Below are 18,300 nucleotides of genomic sequence, written 5' to 3'. Positions count from 1 at the left end.
AGCTTTTCAATTCTTCACGTGAATCAACAGCACTTGTAAAATAAATCCTTCATAGGAACTATATATGTACCTTTCATTCCACCCAGCTATTCTTTGCAGTACAACTCGTTATGTTCTCTTTAGGTGTCTCACTTTGACAACTCTTCTTTTATAGTCTTTGCTTTAGCTAATGAGCTCCCTCACTAAATCAAATGTTTTTTGTAAAGCTCATTTGCATTAAACCTACCACACCTCCCTCACTTAGAAGCACAAGCATCTTCAGGAGAGAAACAGACAAAGAAAACAAATCCCAGCAGTCTGTCACACTCTATCTTTGGGAAAGCATACAGGGCTTTTTCTCTTGCTTGCAGACTGCCTGCATGAGTTTGGTTATTCCTGCCTGGACATAGGCTATATTTGCCCTTCCTGGCACATAACACTACCTGATTCACTATAGTTACCGAAAAGGATTTCCTGGCCTACAAAGCAGTTGGTTTTGCTTACTTGAGGGTATTCATTTCCAAGTTTTGCCCCTGCTCAGTGTATGGGAAATCTCTTTCTGTGCTCTGATTCCCTTTAATGGTAATGTCATTTCCTCCACTTTGCATCAGTCTGTTATGAAGCCCCAGGCACATTATTCAGCAGTTTTCAGGTTTTCTCTTGACCCTTTTTTGATCTCCCTCCCATTATTCCCACACAGCAGCCTCCTCTCTCTGTCAGCAGCTGAAGAATTTCTTGCTGTTGAAGGGATTAAGTGCTCTTCCCCAAGCCCAGGATAAGGAAACCTTCTTTCCTACTCTCCTGCTTGGAGATTAGCTCAGAAGCCAGGAGGAAGGCATTGACAGAGTTTCCTCTCCTACCTGTAGTATTAAAACCAAGCACCTTTTCTCCCAGCTCCTCCATAGCTCCAGAAGAGGATGCAGGCAGTGACTGCAGAAACCTCCCTGCATCAAGGCAGCAAATTGCCTGCCTCATCCCTTCCTAAATCCCAGCCATACCTTCTGCCTCAGCCCAGCTCTCCCAGCAAAGCCCTATCTGCTCTCCCATCACACCTTTATAGCTCCTGGTAATCTCTCAGTTCCTCCCACTCAGCTTTGCAGCTAACAGCTGGGATGAGGTTAACCCTTTCTCCACCAACCTCCAGACATAGACCTTTACACCTCACAGTGTAGCACACGTCTGGTCCTCTGTATGGCATCATCCTGGGAACACCAGGATGAAAACCCTGTCCTGGAAAGCCTTACCTGTGCTCTGTGGAAGGAGGTAGTGCTGCTATTGTGAAGTCCTACCTAATTCTAGGACCCAGCAGGCTGGACTCAGTGCATTAACAGAGAAGCTTCACACCTGGGCTTTGCTTCTCTTAAACCTGAAAGTTCCTTTCCGAATTAACATTTCAATCCCTTCAAGAGACACAACAGAAAGAGAGGGAGGCTCAAGTGGAGTTTCTCTCTCCTTCCTGCATCAAACCACAGGCTGCTCCCTTCCTCTCCGACCTGGCACAAACTCATGGCATCACAAAATCCTTTTAAAAAGGATGATGGCTGGCAGCATAGGCATGCTCCTGCGTTCCTGGAAATACTGAGCTCTGGGCTCCACGGAAGGGTCAGGATGAGCTTAGCAGGGTGACCTGCTGACTCTACAGTAGGGTAGCCCTCTGGGAGCCAGGGCAGTGACCTGTCCCTCTGCCTGGGCTTCTTGTGTACCACTGATCCCATGGGAATCTTTCTGTGCCTCCCTTTTTTTCAGAAAGGAACTTCACAGCCCCTTCTGTGCTGTAAAAGAGGATCCAGGAATTGCTGGGACAGTGCTCATGCTCTCTTACTGCTTTTTTGGATGATCAGCAAATGTACTAAAAAGGTGCCATATGGTCTGTGAGGGGCGGCTAGAATTCTCTTACAGCAGAGTGAAACACTTCAAAAGAAGCCTAAGAGCTGATCACAGTGTGGTCATGTCACTGTGTCAAGATCCTATGAAGATGTATTGCAGTGTAGAGAGGGATATTTGACATCTTGCTGAATCCTGCCAGGTGTCTGGTGGCATCTCAGCGTTGTTAAAGCTTAAGGTTTGCTTATAAGTCTCTGGGAATATGTGGCTTGTGGAGGCCAGGGCTGCAGCTATAACCCATCTCCCATCAGGGATGGCAGAGGTTGGCAAACTGGCCACAAAGGGGTTAACTTAGATTTCCCTTTGATTGCTCGATGAGTGTTATAGTTTAGTTGTTTTTCTCTGGGAAGAACAATTAACAGCACTGTGGGTTGCTCTTTCATCTTGCCATATGGATTACCACACTAAAGAGAATTGATAGTGAGGATATAAAGGTCCTCACATTTCTTGCTCCAGAGAGCTTCTCTTTGTGCTCATCTTTGATTTTTTGAGGGCTTACCGCTTTATTTTTAAATGGCACACAGATGCACACCTGTGCAAACACCAATGCACATGATGCTCACTTTGAACTTATCAATTGCTGCCCTTTTAGAGAGATCAGTGCTTTCTCTGAGAGGCTTTATGAGATTAGATTGTTTCCAAATATCTGCCCAAATCTGCCCCAAGTAAAAAGGACAACAGCAGCCAAGAGTACATACAGTTCACGAGAAATCAACTGCTTCCTTAGAGGAAGGAAGTTTTCCCAAGTTTTTGCCGTGTCTCTTCCTACTTCTCAGCTGAAGCAGCATTACAGCTGTTGGTGGCTCTTGGCAAATGGACACACTTCAGCACACAAATGGGAAAGAAAATCACAACGGCTTTTAGTTGGTCTTTCCCCATGTTTATTACATTGAAATTAGAAATGGTGATGAGCACGGTCAGTTAAAAACCCTGAAAAACAGAGAACATGGGAACCATCTTTGTAGCAAGTAAACAGCCATGAGGTCCTCCATTCCCTGTGTGAGACCTTGTGGGTAGGATGGCTCTGGTGCTCCACAGCACTGACAAAAGGGGGGCAAAAGGGGCCTCTAAGGCTGCTGACCCCAATCCCATCCTCTCCTGGATCCCATGGCACAGTCTAAACTGCCTGTGTCACCTTTGCCTGCATGAGCTGGGCAGAGATGGGATGGAGGTGGAAAGGATGCAAATGAAATATGGATAACATGGGCTGACTGGTGGGGATTTTTTCTCTCTCTCTCTAAAAAAGGTGAAATCCAAACCAAACCAAAAAGCCCTCCCCAAACCTAAATTAGCAAATGCTTTATTCAGAAAACTTCCTGGAAATTTTGATTATTGCCTAACCACTAATTATGGCCCGTTTGGAGCTGGCTCTTGGCTATGAAAGGTACTTTCAGAAAGGTTTTAATCCTGCCTGCCTGCCCTGCCTGTGGGGTTGTACCTCCATGCTGTGGCTTCCTAATCACAGCCCTCACCCAGCTCTGTGGAGGAAAGGCAGCAAGAGACCATTATATTTTAATAGCAACAATATTCAGCACTTAAGCAGGTGTTAGAGGGCTCAGTTGAGCTGTTAAGCATGTCTCCTGCCCATGATGAGTGCCAGTGAGCGCGGGGCTCTCGGCTTCCCTCCTGAACCACAATTACTCCTATGCTTGCTCACACTGCTGGGCCTGTCTTGCGTGGTGGCCACGGAAGGAGCTGGAACACTTTTGCTTTCATTATTTTGGCTTATTTTTATACTTTCACCTTTCTATTTTGTTTTGTTTGGAAAGTTGTCCCAACCCACTCTGCAGCTAACAGTGCCTGGAACCTGTGAAAGGGCATCACACCACCCATTTCCATCCCCGAGCACTGCTGCACTGGTCTAACTGGGTTGTGAGAGCAACCACCCACCTGGGACTGGGTGCACTCCTGCATCTGCAGACCACTCTGGCAGTGCCAGGTCCTTGAAATGCAGATGTGGGTCCGTGATGGCTTAAACCACTGCAGCACCTCCCCAGGGCTCTGCTGCCAGGGCTGAGGATCTTCTTGCTCTGTTTTCTTTGTGTGCTTTTGTTAAACTGGATGTGCAATGATGTGGGTGAGGGCTCAGCAGCATGCACAGGGATGATGGGCAGGGAGCAAGGAAGAGGGCAGTAGCTCCCAGCAAAGTGTCATTCCTCCAAATCCTATGGATCACTTTGTAGTGACACATAGACAAGGAGCATTTTCTTTAACAAATATGAATCTAATGGATTAGGTCTGATCTAATTATGCATTCTGCATTAAGCTGATGCTCCCACTGTCTGTGGCTGCTAGCATAATTAAACCTAATGTACTTTTAATGATGTCTTCTTAAATCATGCATTCGTATATGCTTAGAATCAAACAGGATGAGCTCTCACGATTCCAGGACAGCTCTTTTGGCAGCTCCTGATGGGACACGTGTCGAAATATGAATAATCCAGATTTCAAGGTTAACAACATTGGTTTTGAAGTGAGGACAGCTTGTCACACAGTTTGAGCTAATCTGGGGGCAGCAAAAAGGCTCCCCTTTCAAGTTCAGCCTCTTCCCATCTTGCACATGTGTTCCTGGGAGCACAGGAATTTAAGTTTTACTTGGTGAAGATGTTGTCAGCTTCTCTATGGGCACCTTTCAGGGTGCTGCATTCTCTGTCCTGCCATGCTCAGTCCCTCACTCCCCTTTTCCTGCTGCTTTTCTGAAAATTGGAAGCAGTTTGTTCTAGGATCTGGCAATCAGAAGGGAAACTTCACTTTTGTCTCTGCTGCTATTTGGTCAAGGGAAATCAGGCTTCCACCCTCTATCAGCTTTGTCCATAACCTCCATTATGCAGGTGCTCCCTTTGCACTGTGCACCACCTTGTGCAATGAGGCCTGATGCAGCTTTGACATTGCTGCCTTAGCTCCAGCATCCTACACCGAACAGGTAACAATACTGCAACAAAATGTGTTTCCCCCCCCTCCTTTTTCTGCTTTTATGTATTTCAATCTTTGTACCAGCCAGGGCCTGGCAGACAGGTTGTCTTTGGAGGTCCTGAAAGCTAGTTGTGAATTGCCTGAAATCCTTCCAATATGAAAACACTGATTTATTACAGTGTAATACTGATGTGAACAACACCATGTACCTTTCATCTAAAAAGTCAGGACTTATAGAACACGACGTGACATTAATTTTGAAGCCAGCTTGAACAGAGGGGGAATTACTGCCAAAGGGATCCACAGAACACGTTAAACCAACCCTGTAGAGTAATGAACATACTTGTGACTGTTATGTTATACCATATTGAGCCTTAGAAACAAAAAGGTGCCTTGACAGCTAATAGGGGCCGTGAGAAGCATCTCAATGTATGCAGGTGTTTGTGCTATGTAATTAGTGCATGAGAAAGGGATGTGCAGACATTGGTTAATGGCACTTGTCCGTATCCCTCTGGGGGTGAGGGTTACTGTCTTTCACTGCTCTAGAGGCAGCTCTCCCCTTGTGCACGTTTGGTGGGCAAGTTCACTCGGGTACCAGCTTGGTAGAGATGCTGCCTTTGCCTCTCTCCATCCCTGAGCCAGATGTACCTCCTGGCAGCCAGCCAGTGATGTCTCCTCAGGTAAGTGCACACCATCAAAGCACAGTTTAGTCTAAGAGCTCTGGGAACTGCCAGATAACTTAGTGCTTTTCAAGATTGTGGCTCCATATACCACTCCATTTGCAAAAAGTCTCCTTGCTGTTGAGTGCAGTGTGATGGGTTATGGGATTACTTTTGCCCAGTAAATACCTGGAGTCACATCTCTGCCCTATCCCAAAGGAACGTGCTTTCTAAAGCTGTATGGAGATATAGACTTATCTGCAGTAAGATGATCACCATGTACATACTAAGAGCCTATTTCAGGTCCTGGATAGGAGTAGCTAGCAGTGCTGAGGGTGGGATTGGTGTACAGGTTGAAGGAGAGATGGTGATGGACAGAAGGGAAATGAGAGGTGATGCTGCAGGTCAGGGCTGAGTGGAGTATCAGAGTAGGAATGACCGGGATTTTGACAGAGATCAGTCTCAGGCTACCCCTGCATGCCTAGGAGAACCTTTTCCAGGTCCTTTCACACTAAATTAATCCCTCTTATACATCCAAATAATCTGGAAAATAACAGAGCAGCTCTCTGTAAGAAGGAAGCTGGGAGGGGTGTCATCTTCATAATGAAGCTGGAGCAATGTGGAGCCCAAGCAGTTTTGTCTGGCACTGTCTTGCATCTTTTGAGCTGGGATTTGCATGTGGATTTTATCCCCAAACCCTTGACCTCCTGTGGGCTGGTGGGCAGCTCTGCATGGCACGATGACATCCCTGTGTTTTTGTCAAATAATTAATTGTGTGGGTACCAGAGATGTAAGCATGGGGGCTTCATCAGCAGTGTGCTGCCAAGACACAAAACCAGCACTGGTGGATTGATTTGTGCCTACAAGTAACATGAAAGCAACTGAGAAATCTCCATTTGAAAGATGTCGGCAGCTAAAAAAAACATCAGAGAAGAGGCCACAGAGGTCTCCAAAAGGTGTTTGGGGTTAGTCTGGTATCTTTGCTGTTGGGAAGAACCTGAACCCAACTCTTCCACTCTTCAAAATAATGCTGGAGAGTGACCTCCACTAGCTAAGCCCCAGTCTGTGCTGTTATTTCTCATTTCATAGCAGTGAAGAGTACCAGCAGTGTCCTAAGGGTACCACACATCACTGTTACGGGTCATCTAAGCTCTGACGTGTGCCTCTGTAGTGGACCAGTATGTTAGAAACAGGCACAAAAAGGTTCCCCTGGGGACCCACAGAGCCATGTGTGAGATGAGTGGTTGACCATGTCTTTGAAAACTGAGCATGAGCCTGTGTTAACAGTGAAAACTTCCCCATGTATCCCCAGACTTTTGCTGGAGATATGTGGCTGAGTTGCTGGATCTGAACAAGTCAGTGGCACCCACTGTTACAGCAAACACTGATGAGCCCATGCTATATCCTTTCACTGTGCTTAGATGAGTAGGTTCTCCTTGCATCTGATGGCAGATAGGCAAAAGTCCAGCCAAATCTTTTTGGAGAATCCCAGCTTCATGTTCTGATAGAAGGGTTATCATCCCATAGCAAAGGGATGGACTGGGTGATGCACCTGTTCCTCATCTGCTTCAACAACTGCTGAAGATAGTTTGGGATTTTCACTGGAAACTTTCTTACAAGGAATATTTGCTTTTCCCTCTAGGAGGGAATTTTGTCCTGTTTACACCAAGATATAAAGGAACATTTCTTGTGTGTTTCTGCAACCTCACTGGGAACCAAGAGTGAACCACTGGGCAGGAAGTGCATTTTGCACTCGCAGCACAGTATTGGATGCATAAGCATTTGTGGAAGACCCAAATGGACTGATCCGGTGTAACCTGCCCAAGGGAAACCTCTTCTTCAGGCCCCCTTGACTAGGAGTCTCTTTTGCCTTTAATTCTGAAGGTTCATAGCCTCAAACTGCATCAATTCTGCCCCTTGCTGGGTCTATCTTTAAAACTCACCAGTGTGTTAAAACCCCCTTGTGAATGTTTGCCACGTTGAACCTACAGCCTGTGAGGTGACCTGGGATGCCTGGTCAGAGGTGCTTTTTTGTCTCAGCTTCCCCAGCTGATAAATGGTACTGCTGATATGGGGAAGATCCAGAACTGTGACATCAAGAGCTATGTAAGAATGTTAATGATTATAGTTAACCTCAGCAGCTGTCAGCATGTCCAAAGCCGTTTAAATCCTGCTTTCTTTTCCCCTTCATCAGACTTTTGGACAAAAGAATTTAGCAGGTTGTGTGAGAACTGAGTGAGAAACATCTTAAATGTCCAAGCCTCTGAAACAGCATGGGAACTCCTAGGAAAGCTGATCCTGGTGACGATTTTTGGACCAGTGCTGGTTCTGAATTATCTCTGAGCTGATCCTTTCTTCTCCCTCTGTAAAAACAGGCTAAAATCCCCTAATAGCCCTCCTCAAAAAATAACCCCACAGAACTCCAAACAAAGCAAAATCACTGACTTTGAACCCAGCAAATGTTTAGTTTCCTGACTCTTGGGTAAATATTAGATAGATACCCAATTTCAACCTGAAGCAGTTTATTTGGCTGCTGCTCACAAGTCAGACACAGCAATAATCAAGGAAATTTTGTTTGATTCAGGTTGGGTAATATTGCCTGAGGGGTAACATCATTTTCATTTCCACACATCCAGCACTGGCACAAAACGGCATGGACAGGTATGAAGAATGGATGATGGATCCTTGGTATTAAAATTCCAGCTGATAATTTCATTTTTTGTCTAAATAATAATTACCAATAAAAATGTTGCTTGAAAAAAAGAGAATGTGAAAAGAAAAGCGCTGTTGTGTTTGACAAAGCAAAATCCTCTGCAGTACTGCCAAATGAAAAAGAAAAGAAAGGAAAAAAAACAAAAGAGAGTTAAAACGAATATAGCTGTTAAATAAAAGATCCAGGTACCAAAGAGCAAAATTTAATGAAAGCCAAAACTGTTAAATATGGATTCCTGTTGAGAAAAAATGTCAATGTCTTCAAGAATTTTACCATTACTCTATTTTTAAGAAAAGTGTAGTAAAAATACATATTACAAGTTAACATTTTCCACACATTTGTCCTATTCATCTTTGTTTGTTTTTTAACCCCTCCATTGACCAAAAGCCTTTGACAACTGCATCTCACATCTTCATGTCACAGGCGGCCAGTCCTAGCACAGATGTGCTGCTTCTCACAAGTCCATCTTAATTCCCCACGACCTGCTGCTATGTGGTCCTGTCTTTGAAGGAGAACAGGGCACCCATGGGTCTTGGAGCTGGATCCCACTACAGTGCCCAGTGGTGCATTGCTTTTACAATGTCCGGGATGTGGCAAGAGCTGGGTGAGGAGTTGCATCTGAGAGCTCTGGGCATGGAAACAGGCTAGCTTGTGGGATGCCTCCACTATGCTAGCACTTATGCAGAACTGAAGTTAAAATGAAGAGAAGTGGATTAAAAACAATGCTAACCACTACAACGTGACCTGAAGAGGTGTTTGGAGTGGCTGAAAACAGAGTTCATGTTCGGTGATGAGAGATCATGTTCACAATGATTTCCAATTGTGGAGAGAGGAAAAGATTGGCACAAGACATGCTGTGCCCAAGCTTAGGACCTTGACTCTGACTTGCTGGTCTCCAAAGTGTTGTGTGACAACTGGGTAAGTAGAACAGATGCTTCAGATCAGGCTGGTGTTAAAGGTGGTAAACGTATTGCTCTGTGCATTCATACACTAGTGGAAACATATACAAGCAGCTTCCAGCGGTACTTATGGACAGCTGTATATACAGATCCTCCTCATAGACCCCTGCCAGTCATTTGCCTGCATGACTTTCTCTTCATTTGCCTCTTTTCTTTTCCTGCTCCTCTCTTGCTATGTTGAAGAAAAAAGAAGAAAACAAGAAGAAAAAAGAAAAAAAGAGTCTCAGAGCACTCCGATAGCAGCTCAGTCCCCACGCAGATATTTGCTGAGTCCTGTGAGAAGCTTTGAACCTTATTTGCCATCAGTGAGATGGGGGAAGGCTAAGTGGATTCACTGTAGTCCCTGCCCCACAGATCTCTCTCCGGATGCTCCCTTGGGAATCCCTCTACCTGGGGAGGAGTCTCAGGTCTATGAGTGGGGAGCATTTATCTGTCCATGCGCAGAATGAACCTTTTGTGTGGTTCTGGAAAGCCATCCTTGCCCCTTTCATCTCCACGCCTGTGGCTGGACTATTGGTTTCCTCAATAACAAGTTTGGGGTCAGTAAACTGCTCTCCTGACTTGTGGATGCTTCCCTCTCTCTAAGGATACATGAGTGGGAATCTGCTACTTTTGGCTTTGTACCCAGGCAGGCCACAACTTGATGGGAAGGCTGAGTTTGACCAGCTCTGATGCTATTGAATGTCATGGATGCTTGACTGAAGCTCTTGTAGGGTCTCCTCCTCGGTTTGCTTCAGCCATTCCTTCCAGGAGTTGACTATCTACATAATGTCCCTCTTCATTAGAAAGATGGCCAAAAAGGGATTTCAGAGCAAAAAGGCAGGGATATTCCCATTGCAGCCCCATGACTTCTAGCATGTTTTACTGGTTAATAGGCAGCCATCTAGAACTGGTTGTCTTGAGATGGTCTATTCCCGGCTCAAGGTGGTTCCCTTATGTGACCACCAAAAAGGGAGCATACACAGAAGCTAAGCAATGAAGAAATGGTTCACAATTGCTTATTAGCCCCCAATAACCTAGGCAGGAGAGTCACATGTGAGGGGAATGTGGCGTTTACTTTCTCTCTTCCATAAACAGCAGCCGACCATGATCTTAGACCAACCATCTGCTCTATTCTGCTATGCACGATGCTCTCCAATCCAGGCACACAATTCTTCTCTTGAACCGCCATGTATCATCTCTGGAAGAATGACCATGACCACTTTGTCCTTAGGTTACTTGGGGTTTCCAAACTCACTCATGACTTTGCCCCTGCAAAACAGCCTCGTGTTTTTGCTTAGGCTTTTTCTCACATAAAGCCCTTCCTGCTGCAGGGAGAGCCGTTCACAGCTCTGTCTGCCTCGTTGCAGTAACTCCACAGCCCAGGTTCACAACAGAACAACAGAAGGCAGAATCACGATGGACAAAAGGCGTCAATGCTGATGCCCTGTAGGGAGTTCAACTTGCCATTTATAGGGTTCTCTTTTTTGCTGTTAGTAGCTCAGACGTTATGGTTTGCATCCCAAACTAAACCAGATTGAAGGACTGAGCAGGGAAAAGGGAAAGGGCTGATGTTACCCTGACACCACAGGAATTAGTAAGAAAAAATATATATATTGCACACACTAAGACTTATTAACAACCAAGTTAAAACAAAATGGCATAGTCCTCATTAGTGTTCCAGTGGTTCTTTGATCAGGGACGGTTCACGAGTCTGTTAAATCCCATTACACTCTCCTTATTGCAGTACAGACCTATTTCTGTTCTCCTGCCAGTGGATCTGTTTGCAAATAAAAAGGGAAATAGAACTGATTTCCTTGAGAAGATCCATCCAATTGTCCCTTCTGTCATCGTCGCTTGTCTTGTTGGTGTTGGGTTTGTTTTTGGCTCTGGAGGGGGTGGAGTTGGGCTGCCCCTGCTCTCACCCAGGCAATGGGTCAAAAGGCCAATTATAATCCCGTAGCTCCCAGGGACATTCCAGTGCTGTGGCTCATGCATGGGATTGTCTGCATGGATTTGGGGAAATCATGGCTGACCACTCGTCCGTTTTCTCCACTGCCTCCTGCTGCAGCCGGCCTAGGAAGGGTTGATGTCCGTATGGCTTCGTTGATCGATTGCTGTGGGATCAAACAAAAACCCTTTTTAGGAAGGACGGGGGGGTCTCCCCCTGTCCTTAGCAATGGTGGAGAAGTTGCAATATAAACCAGTGTTGTTTTCTCACACTGTTCTCTCCCTCCTCGTCTCCATTCAGACTCTCACTACCTGCACACCTCTACTGTACCTGCTCTGTTAATTCGTACCTCTGCTACATTCACAATTAAATGCTTCAGCTATATTTTGGGGCCTAGAGCACGGTGTCATATGCAAAAACTATTCAAACTCTACGACATAAGGACATCTATCCTGGATCTGAGCAGAGGCATTACACACACTTCCCCCATAGGTATGCTATTACTACTCCAGTACTGTTATGTGTGGTGGACTTAGACTCACTGCAAACATATGTTTAACTTTGCTCATGTGAGAAGTTGAGCATGTGCCTATGCTTTTTGTCTGCAGTGATGACTGAGGTAACCAGGAAATGCAAACCTAATTCAGGAAACCAAATCTCGTCTTCCTGTTGCAGGTACTGTCCAAAATGTTTGCTTTCAGAGATCTAAGGAGACCACCTGTTTAGAATAATTAAACTAAAAGATGAAGTCAATGTGTTTTTTTTGCATTCAAGTTATCTCTAAGGACAACATAATCTTTTCTGGACTGGGATATGCATGTGAAGGATTATCCAGAAGATTTGGAAAGAGCCAGCTTAGTGCCTAGCCAGTGATGGAACAGCCTCCAGTGCTGCTGGGCTCTGCAGCTCAGCCCAGGGTCTGTAGGGCCTTGCTGAGAGGTTGTGTTTAGAGGGTTTGGCCCATCTTCCTGGGCACTTGCCTGGTTCTGCTGAATGTCTTTGTGGGACTGTCACTGATGGCAGGAGCCAGCCAGAGGGTCAAGCTTAGACCTGATGTTAATACTGGGAGCAAAGATTCCTTCCCATGTTGGCTGGTTTTAACATGGCAAGAGCACTGCAAGCTGACACTGACACGAATTAGTTGGTCATTTCAAGTAATCGGGGGAAGCCTACAGCAGGGCAGAATCTCTGTAAGACAAACTGTGGAGGTATTGCATTCTGACACTCTTTCACAGGGTATTTATGACATACCTAGCTTTACAGTGTAGACAGCAATTATAATTTAATTCTTGTATATTCGGGACGTTATCTCACATTATCTTATCCCTGTGCTCAATGTACCTCTCATTGCCTGTAGAATTTCCTGAACCTCAATGGGAAAAGAGCTGTTGCACATTTTCAGTGAATTAGAAATGTTATTATTGCTGACAAAACATTAAGCATGTTGTGAAATGGTGACATAAAACCAGAGAAATGACTGCTTATTTTCTATTTGATTCTGGGTAAGTATCAGTGCTCAGAGAAGTGAAAATCTCTCTAAATTTTATGAAACTCACTGCATACTCAATAGACTTGAACTGAATTCCATGCTTAAGGGAGAGGTCAAGATGAGGAAGAAAAGGGATGTGTTACTCTTACAGCACAGATCCCACTGCACCCTTGTACACAATGGTATCTGTATAAGGGATCACCTCTGCTAGTCATCTGAGTCAACATGTACTTGTTCCACTGATGCTTCATTAAATGTGTATCCCCAAAGCTTTCAAATCTAATCCACTCTTGACACTCTGAAATTTAGGCACACTAGAATTAAGAGCAGAAACAAATCTCCTGGGTCATAGGAAGTACAATTCTGCAAGACCATGACAGGGTGGAAAAAAAAACCCAGCACATTACAGGAGACATTAAAAGCCAATTTCTCTCTAAGAGGACCTGTAACTGTGATTTTGGAAACATTATCTGTTCCAGGGCAACAACGCTCTGAACATACATCACTGTCATCAACCCACAAACAGTGCCAGCAGGGTGCCAGCAAAGGGAACACCAGGATCTGATTTATTACTGAGCTCTCCCAGTTTTATCTTGTTTTTAACTGCCTGGGTTTGGGGATTTTTTCATCTTGCAGTAACGGCTGCATCACACCAGCCCCAGTGCTCTTCATCCACGCTGCACACACATTGCCAGAGTCTACTTTTGTTAATTTTAAGGAATGGCAATGTGCTCCTGTTACTATTTGTGCTAAGATTTTGCTCTGAATCTGGATTTTGAACTAGCATTATGCCACATGTCTGATCTTGCATCAGCTCCCCACTATGGCCCATTTGACCCTCTTTTAGCTTCCTCTGACGCTCATAATCCTTTCTAGCAAGTCGAGTGACATGGTCACTTCTTTATCCCTATGTTTTGGCTTTCCACCCATGGTCTGGGCTGCATCCATCTCTGAAGACAGCTTTGGAGCCAGGGTAGGATCAGAGAGAAGGTGTGAAAGGCCGGGGAATGGGTTGCCACCTTCATCCGCTTTGATTCACTTCTGGACTTGTAACAAAACTCGATTAAGGCAACCAGCATGGCTAGTCCGAGCCCACCGATGAGGATATAGAAAACCCCCGCCACGTTGCTGAGACTCAATGCGCTTGTCTTGTCCTAGAAGAGAAAGGAGAAGGGAGGGAGGGGTGGGAACAGGGGAAGGAGAACAACAAAATTAATACGAGATTGCTCCGGGAGGGATGCTGCACAGTAAAGTAATGTTGGCATTACATCATCTTCTGCATTAAATGAATAGGTGACATTTCTAAGAGCATTTTCAATTTTCAATTTCAGTGTCTAGTAAATCTAATGTTTCCCTCACACAAACAAATAAACATTTCTCCAGCACTGTGGCTCTTTGTAAAGGTTTGGGATCTCCGTTTTTCAATCAACTAACTGAAATGCTTATTTTACTCAAAATGCCTACTTTAAATTATTGATTAAAGGAGGAAGAAAGAAGTTCTCCACCTCTGTGACATTTGCTTGTCCCTGATGTCTTGCCTGAAATAACCTGTTCGCTTGGAAATGCTCATTCCTTCATTCCTACATTGTTTCCCCTGCAAATTCTGTTGCTGAGCAACACATTGAAATGGCTGGGATATTTTTTTCTTTCTTTTCCTTTTCCTCTTCAATACCGAGGTTGAGGTGACACCTGAGCTGTCCTCAGGAACTCATTTAATTTCTAGGTAATAAGGCTGTTATTTCATACGCAATCAAGACCTGCTGATGCATGTCTAAGCTAATTATTTGGTTGGCAATAAATAGGGCTATTAATGGACCGCAGCTCACAGTCAGCAGCTACATTCTGATTTTACAATTGCCTAATGAATTGTCACGGCTCTCTGGGGAAGAGGTGAGTCTCAGAAAGACTCATTTCACTACTACAGGAACCGAGTCCCCACATCCAACCCCAATGTCACTCAGTGCAGGTTTCAAAACCTTCTCCTTCATGCTGACCAGGTGGAGTTGGGGTGTTAGGATAATCTGGGCAGCAGCAGGACTCAAAAGCTTGGCTTAGATCCATGTACGAGGCTCCTGTTTCTAGGACATGCTTTCTCCATAGTTCAACCAGACAGAGGTTCCTTGCTCCATGCTTGTTGCAGCTCTGCAATACTGAATTAATACCAGATTCCCCAGGGCAAGCCCAGCAGGTCAGTCCAAATCTATTGGTGTGACCAGGGTCTGACCAGCATTAACAGCTCCCTGGATGTGACAGGAAAATTGCATAAGGATCATTCAAGATGCAGCCACAGAGTTAAAGAATAATATTTATGCCTGTAGAAGTGTCTGCAGTTGGTAACAAAGCCTCTGCATGGTCCTTGGTGTTCCCTGCTACTGTGGACTCATGGACACATGGAACGCTGGGTGGCACAGCCTCTTCCTTGCCCTGGTAGGAGAGCTGATTCACTTGCTTAGCTTGGAAGGCTTCACAATAAGCAACTTACACTTTTCAGGAAGGGCAAGGATTCAGGAAGCAGAAAACCATGCTAAAGAAACGTGGTTTTTTTTCTTCTTCATCTGGCCTCAGTGCCTGTGAGATCTATTAAGCTTCTGCCTAGCTGGAGCTCTCATCACAGGCTCCATTGCCACAGGGAGCAGCTTTCCATCCTGAGCCCTCTGCTGAAAGATGCTGAGGTTTCATTAGGGGTCACCTCTGCAGAGTTTTGGTTGCTGGTGAAACCTCCACAAGTGATATCATTTTCCATGCTTTCCTGATTGCCATCGCTGCCAGGAGATTTGCCGCTGTCACTGCGTGCATTTACACCACTGCAGGTGTGATGGTCACTGCTGACAGACAGGTTTGGTTTCTCCTTTAGATAAACCTTCATTCACCGCTCAGTTTATAATCTATAAGCTCACAATGCTTCCTGTGAGCTCTCTATAATGAGAAATTTCTGCAAATATCCTCTTTATTTCAGCACTTTCCGTATTTGAAGGATTATTTATCTGGTCTTTCATAATCTGCTTTCATGCATTTTTCCCCCAGGCTTGACTTACATTTGTTCAGTCATCTCTTCTCTGCAGGTTACTGGGTACACTTCTAAGCACTAGCTGAAATAGGTAGGGAGTTTTTTAGTGAAGATTGAGAAAAGAGGAGGAATTACTCTGACAAAACTGGGTTCCACAAAGAGGTACTTTGCCCTCTTCAAATCCTATCTGATGGGGCTGCACCAGCTTCAGGGAGGGACAAGGACACAAGAGGTGGGCTGACCTCCTTGACATCCTAATCTTTTAGCCTCGCTCCTTAATGAGAAGTGGCTGATTAACACATGCTCTGCACTCAGAGGTAAGGATGGGGACAGGGAAGGAGGTGGAGCAGCTTATTTGTCTGTGTCTTGCTAATAATTTTCAGCACATTCTTTCATGTTGATTTGACAGAAGGGTGGAAACCTCCAAGATATCAGGAAACTCCAGGCTGTGTGAAAAAATAATGGCACTGTAGAAAAGAAAAACCTATTAATGCCTTCACTCAGAAAATGAATCAGTGCAATCCATAGTAGGCATCAGAGACTCCACATAGGTCTATGATTTGCAGCCACAGATCCTTAGGAAACCAGGTTTTATGGGCTCTGATGGGCAGGGGAATACATAAATTTCAAGTTTTATTGGCCACGATACTCTTGTATTTCTACCTCCAGTTTGGGGATCATGGTCCAACAGGACACCTGGCTCTTAATTTCCACTTTCCTCCTGACACCAGCAGCAAATTGACCAGTAAGAGAAAGATGACCCAAAGCAATTTCCTGCACCATTGTGTCATAAAATTAATTACAGTGTTGTTGTATTTTCCTTGCATTTACTTTGCAGTGGCAGCATTATTATTAGTGTTACTATTATTACTGTTATTGCTACTATGACTGTTATTACTGGGACAATTTGGGTAAACTGGAAGTTGTCTTCTCCTGAAGGCAGAGGAAACCACAGAGGTGGGCAAACCCGATGGGAGAGAGAGAGCAGCCTGAGTTTCGCCTCTGCCACCATAACAAAGTTCCTCCCAAGGAGCCAGAAACACAGGCAGCTTTGGTGGGTCACTGGGTAACACTGAACTACAGGGGCATGGCTGATGGCACAGGCTGCTATCGTGAGTGAGGCTGAGAAGTGAAATTGCTCCTGTGTTGCTGCTTAACTTCTTGGTTGTCTTCTCCTTTTTCTTTTCCTTTTTGTTTCCATCCCTCTCCCATCAGGACATGCAGAGATATTCTCTGGGCAGGAGTGGCATCTTATTGGTCCCATCGGCTGCAGCAGCAGCCCCATAAGTAGGAAATGCTGCATGCCCCATCTATGCTTTGCCTGCTGTTTCTGTGCATGTTCCTGCCTTAATAATGCCCATAATAACAAAAAGCCCCAGATTACGCTAACTGCTTGAGAGGACCCTCGCCTCCTCTCTGCTCAGGCTCTCTGACACCAAATGCTCTCCTGCAGAGCTGCCCATCACCGAACCAGCTTGTTAGTGGGAGTGTAAATGTCACCGCTCGTCTCCCGCAGTGGCAGAGCGCTGACGCGGGGGGAAGATTGGCATGTGAAAAGAGAAAGAAGAACCTGTCTTTCCAAAGCCCGGCCTTGTTGCTGCAGCAACCGGGCACATTCCCGTCTGTTCCTCTTAAACGTGGCACCGTGTCCATCATCCTCTTTGCCATTATCCTCCTTGGCTGAAAGGTGTTAAGGCCAAATTTGCCGTTTTCCCCAGCTAGTCCTTTCTTTTACCCTGCATGACCAGAGCCTGTTGGCAGCACAGGGTGATGGCACCTTGAGTTGCTGCAGTTTCCATAGAAGATGAAGCATCCTTAGAGCAGGTGGTAGCTGCAGAAGTTGTGCTGCCTTTGTACCATACACTGAGCTGATTTTATTGGGACAAGGCCTGAAGATCAACAGTGTAGGACAGTGCTGGCTATTGGCTAGAAGCACTGCTGTGGGGCTGCGGGAGATGGATGGGTAGGAGCTCATGGCTGGCTGGCTGTAGGGATGAGGCTTGACATGGAAATACACCTTTGGTTTGAGAATCAACCAACTCCCTGCAAAAACAGTAGCAGTTTGCTCCCTATATTATTATTATTGTTATTATTAAAACTCCAAAGTGTAATTTTTGCAAGTGGGATAGAGGTCAGGGAGATCCCTGTGACTTTGATGAAGGTCCTTTTATTGCATGAAGTGATCTGGCTACCCCTGCAAGCAGGTTGCACCTTACCATCCTGGTCTGGAAAAAACCCTTCCTTTCTCCCATTGCTTTGCAAAAGCCTCACAAAAGAGGAAAATCACGTCCATCTGCCCTGACATGTGGTGTCCACCTTGCCGTTACTCTTCAACAACCCACGGCATCCCTTCCAAGCCCACAGCACATTTCATAGCCTGCAAAAAAAAGCTGCCCATCATGTGCTTGTTTGTCCAACGTGGTCCTTAGGGGAACCGTCTAGTTGTGGATCATCTGTCTCTTTTCTGAGCTTATTTCTCCTGTGGCAGGTACAGGGAAAGTGCAGGAAGCCTGGGAGACAGGACCAGGGACTGGGGGATGCTTCTAGCTACAAGAAGTGCTGGAGGTGCAGGTGCATAGATAAACCATGAGCCTGTGGGAAGGGACAGCTGCCACGGGTTTACTGTGGGGAGAACAGCAGCAGGGACATTGCTGCCCGGTGCAGGACACTGCCTGGGGTTTCCCGCTGTCTGGCAATGCAGCTGGGGCTGCAGTGGTCCTGGATCAGCATCCCCTGAGTGCAGCTGACCAGCACCTCCTAATACGGC

The 18,300-nt window shown here is 45.5% G+C and overlaps 1 protein-coding gene across 2 annotated transcripts in view; it reads right to left on the bottom strand.

Annotated features, from left to right (window-relative positions):
* Positions 1–8,334: 8,334 nt before the first annotated feature.
* GRIA1 (glutamate ionotropic receptor AMPA type subunit 1) overlaps positions 8,335–18,300 on the bottom strand; it is a 121,710-nt gene continuing 111,744 nt past the window's right edge. For both annotated transcript variants that reach the window (XM_062609952.1, XM_062609953.1), the window contains exons 15-16: positions 13,546–13,680; positions 8,335–11,224 (exon numbers count right to left, since the gene is read on the bottom strand). In XM_062609952.1, the coding sequence (XP_062465936.1) occupies positions 11,036–11,224; positions 13,546–13,680 (324 nt within the window). In that variant the 3' untranslated portion in view covers positions 8,335–11,035. The remainder of the gene's footprint in view (positions 11,225–13,545; positions 13,681–18,300) is intronic.

Source organism: Pezoporus occidentalis, unplaced genomic scaffold (assembly GCF_034315485.1).
Source record: "Pezoporus occidentalis ecotype Australia unplaced genomic scaffold, CSIRO_AGI_Poc_V1 ctg142, whole genome shotgun sequence".
In the NCBI taxonomy this organism is placed as follows: Eukaryota; Metazoa; Chordata; class Aves; order Psittaciformes; family Psittacidae; genus Pezoporus; species Pezoporus occidentalis.
Note: the sequence above shows the minus strand (reverse complement) of the source record. Positions and strands in the feature narration are given on the sequence as shown.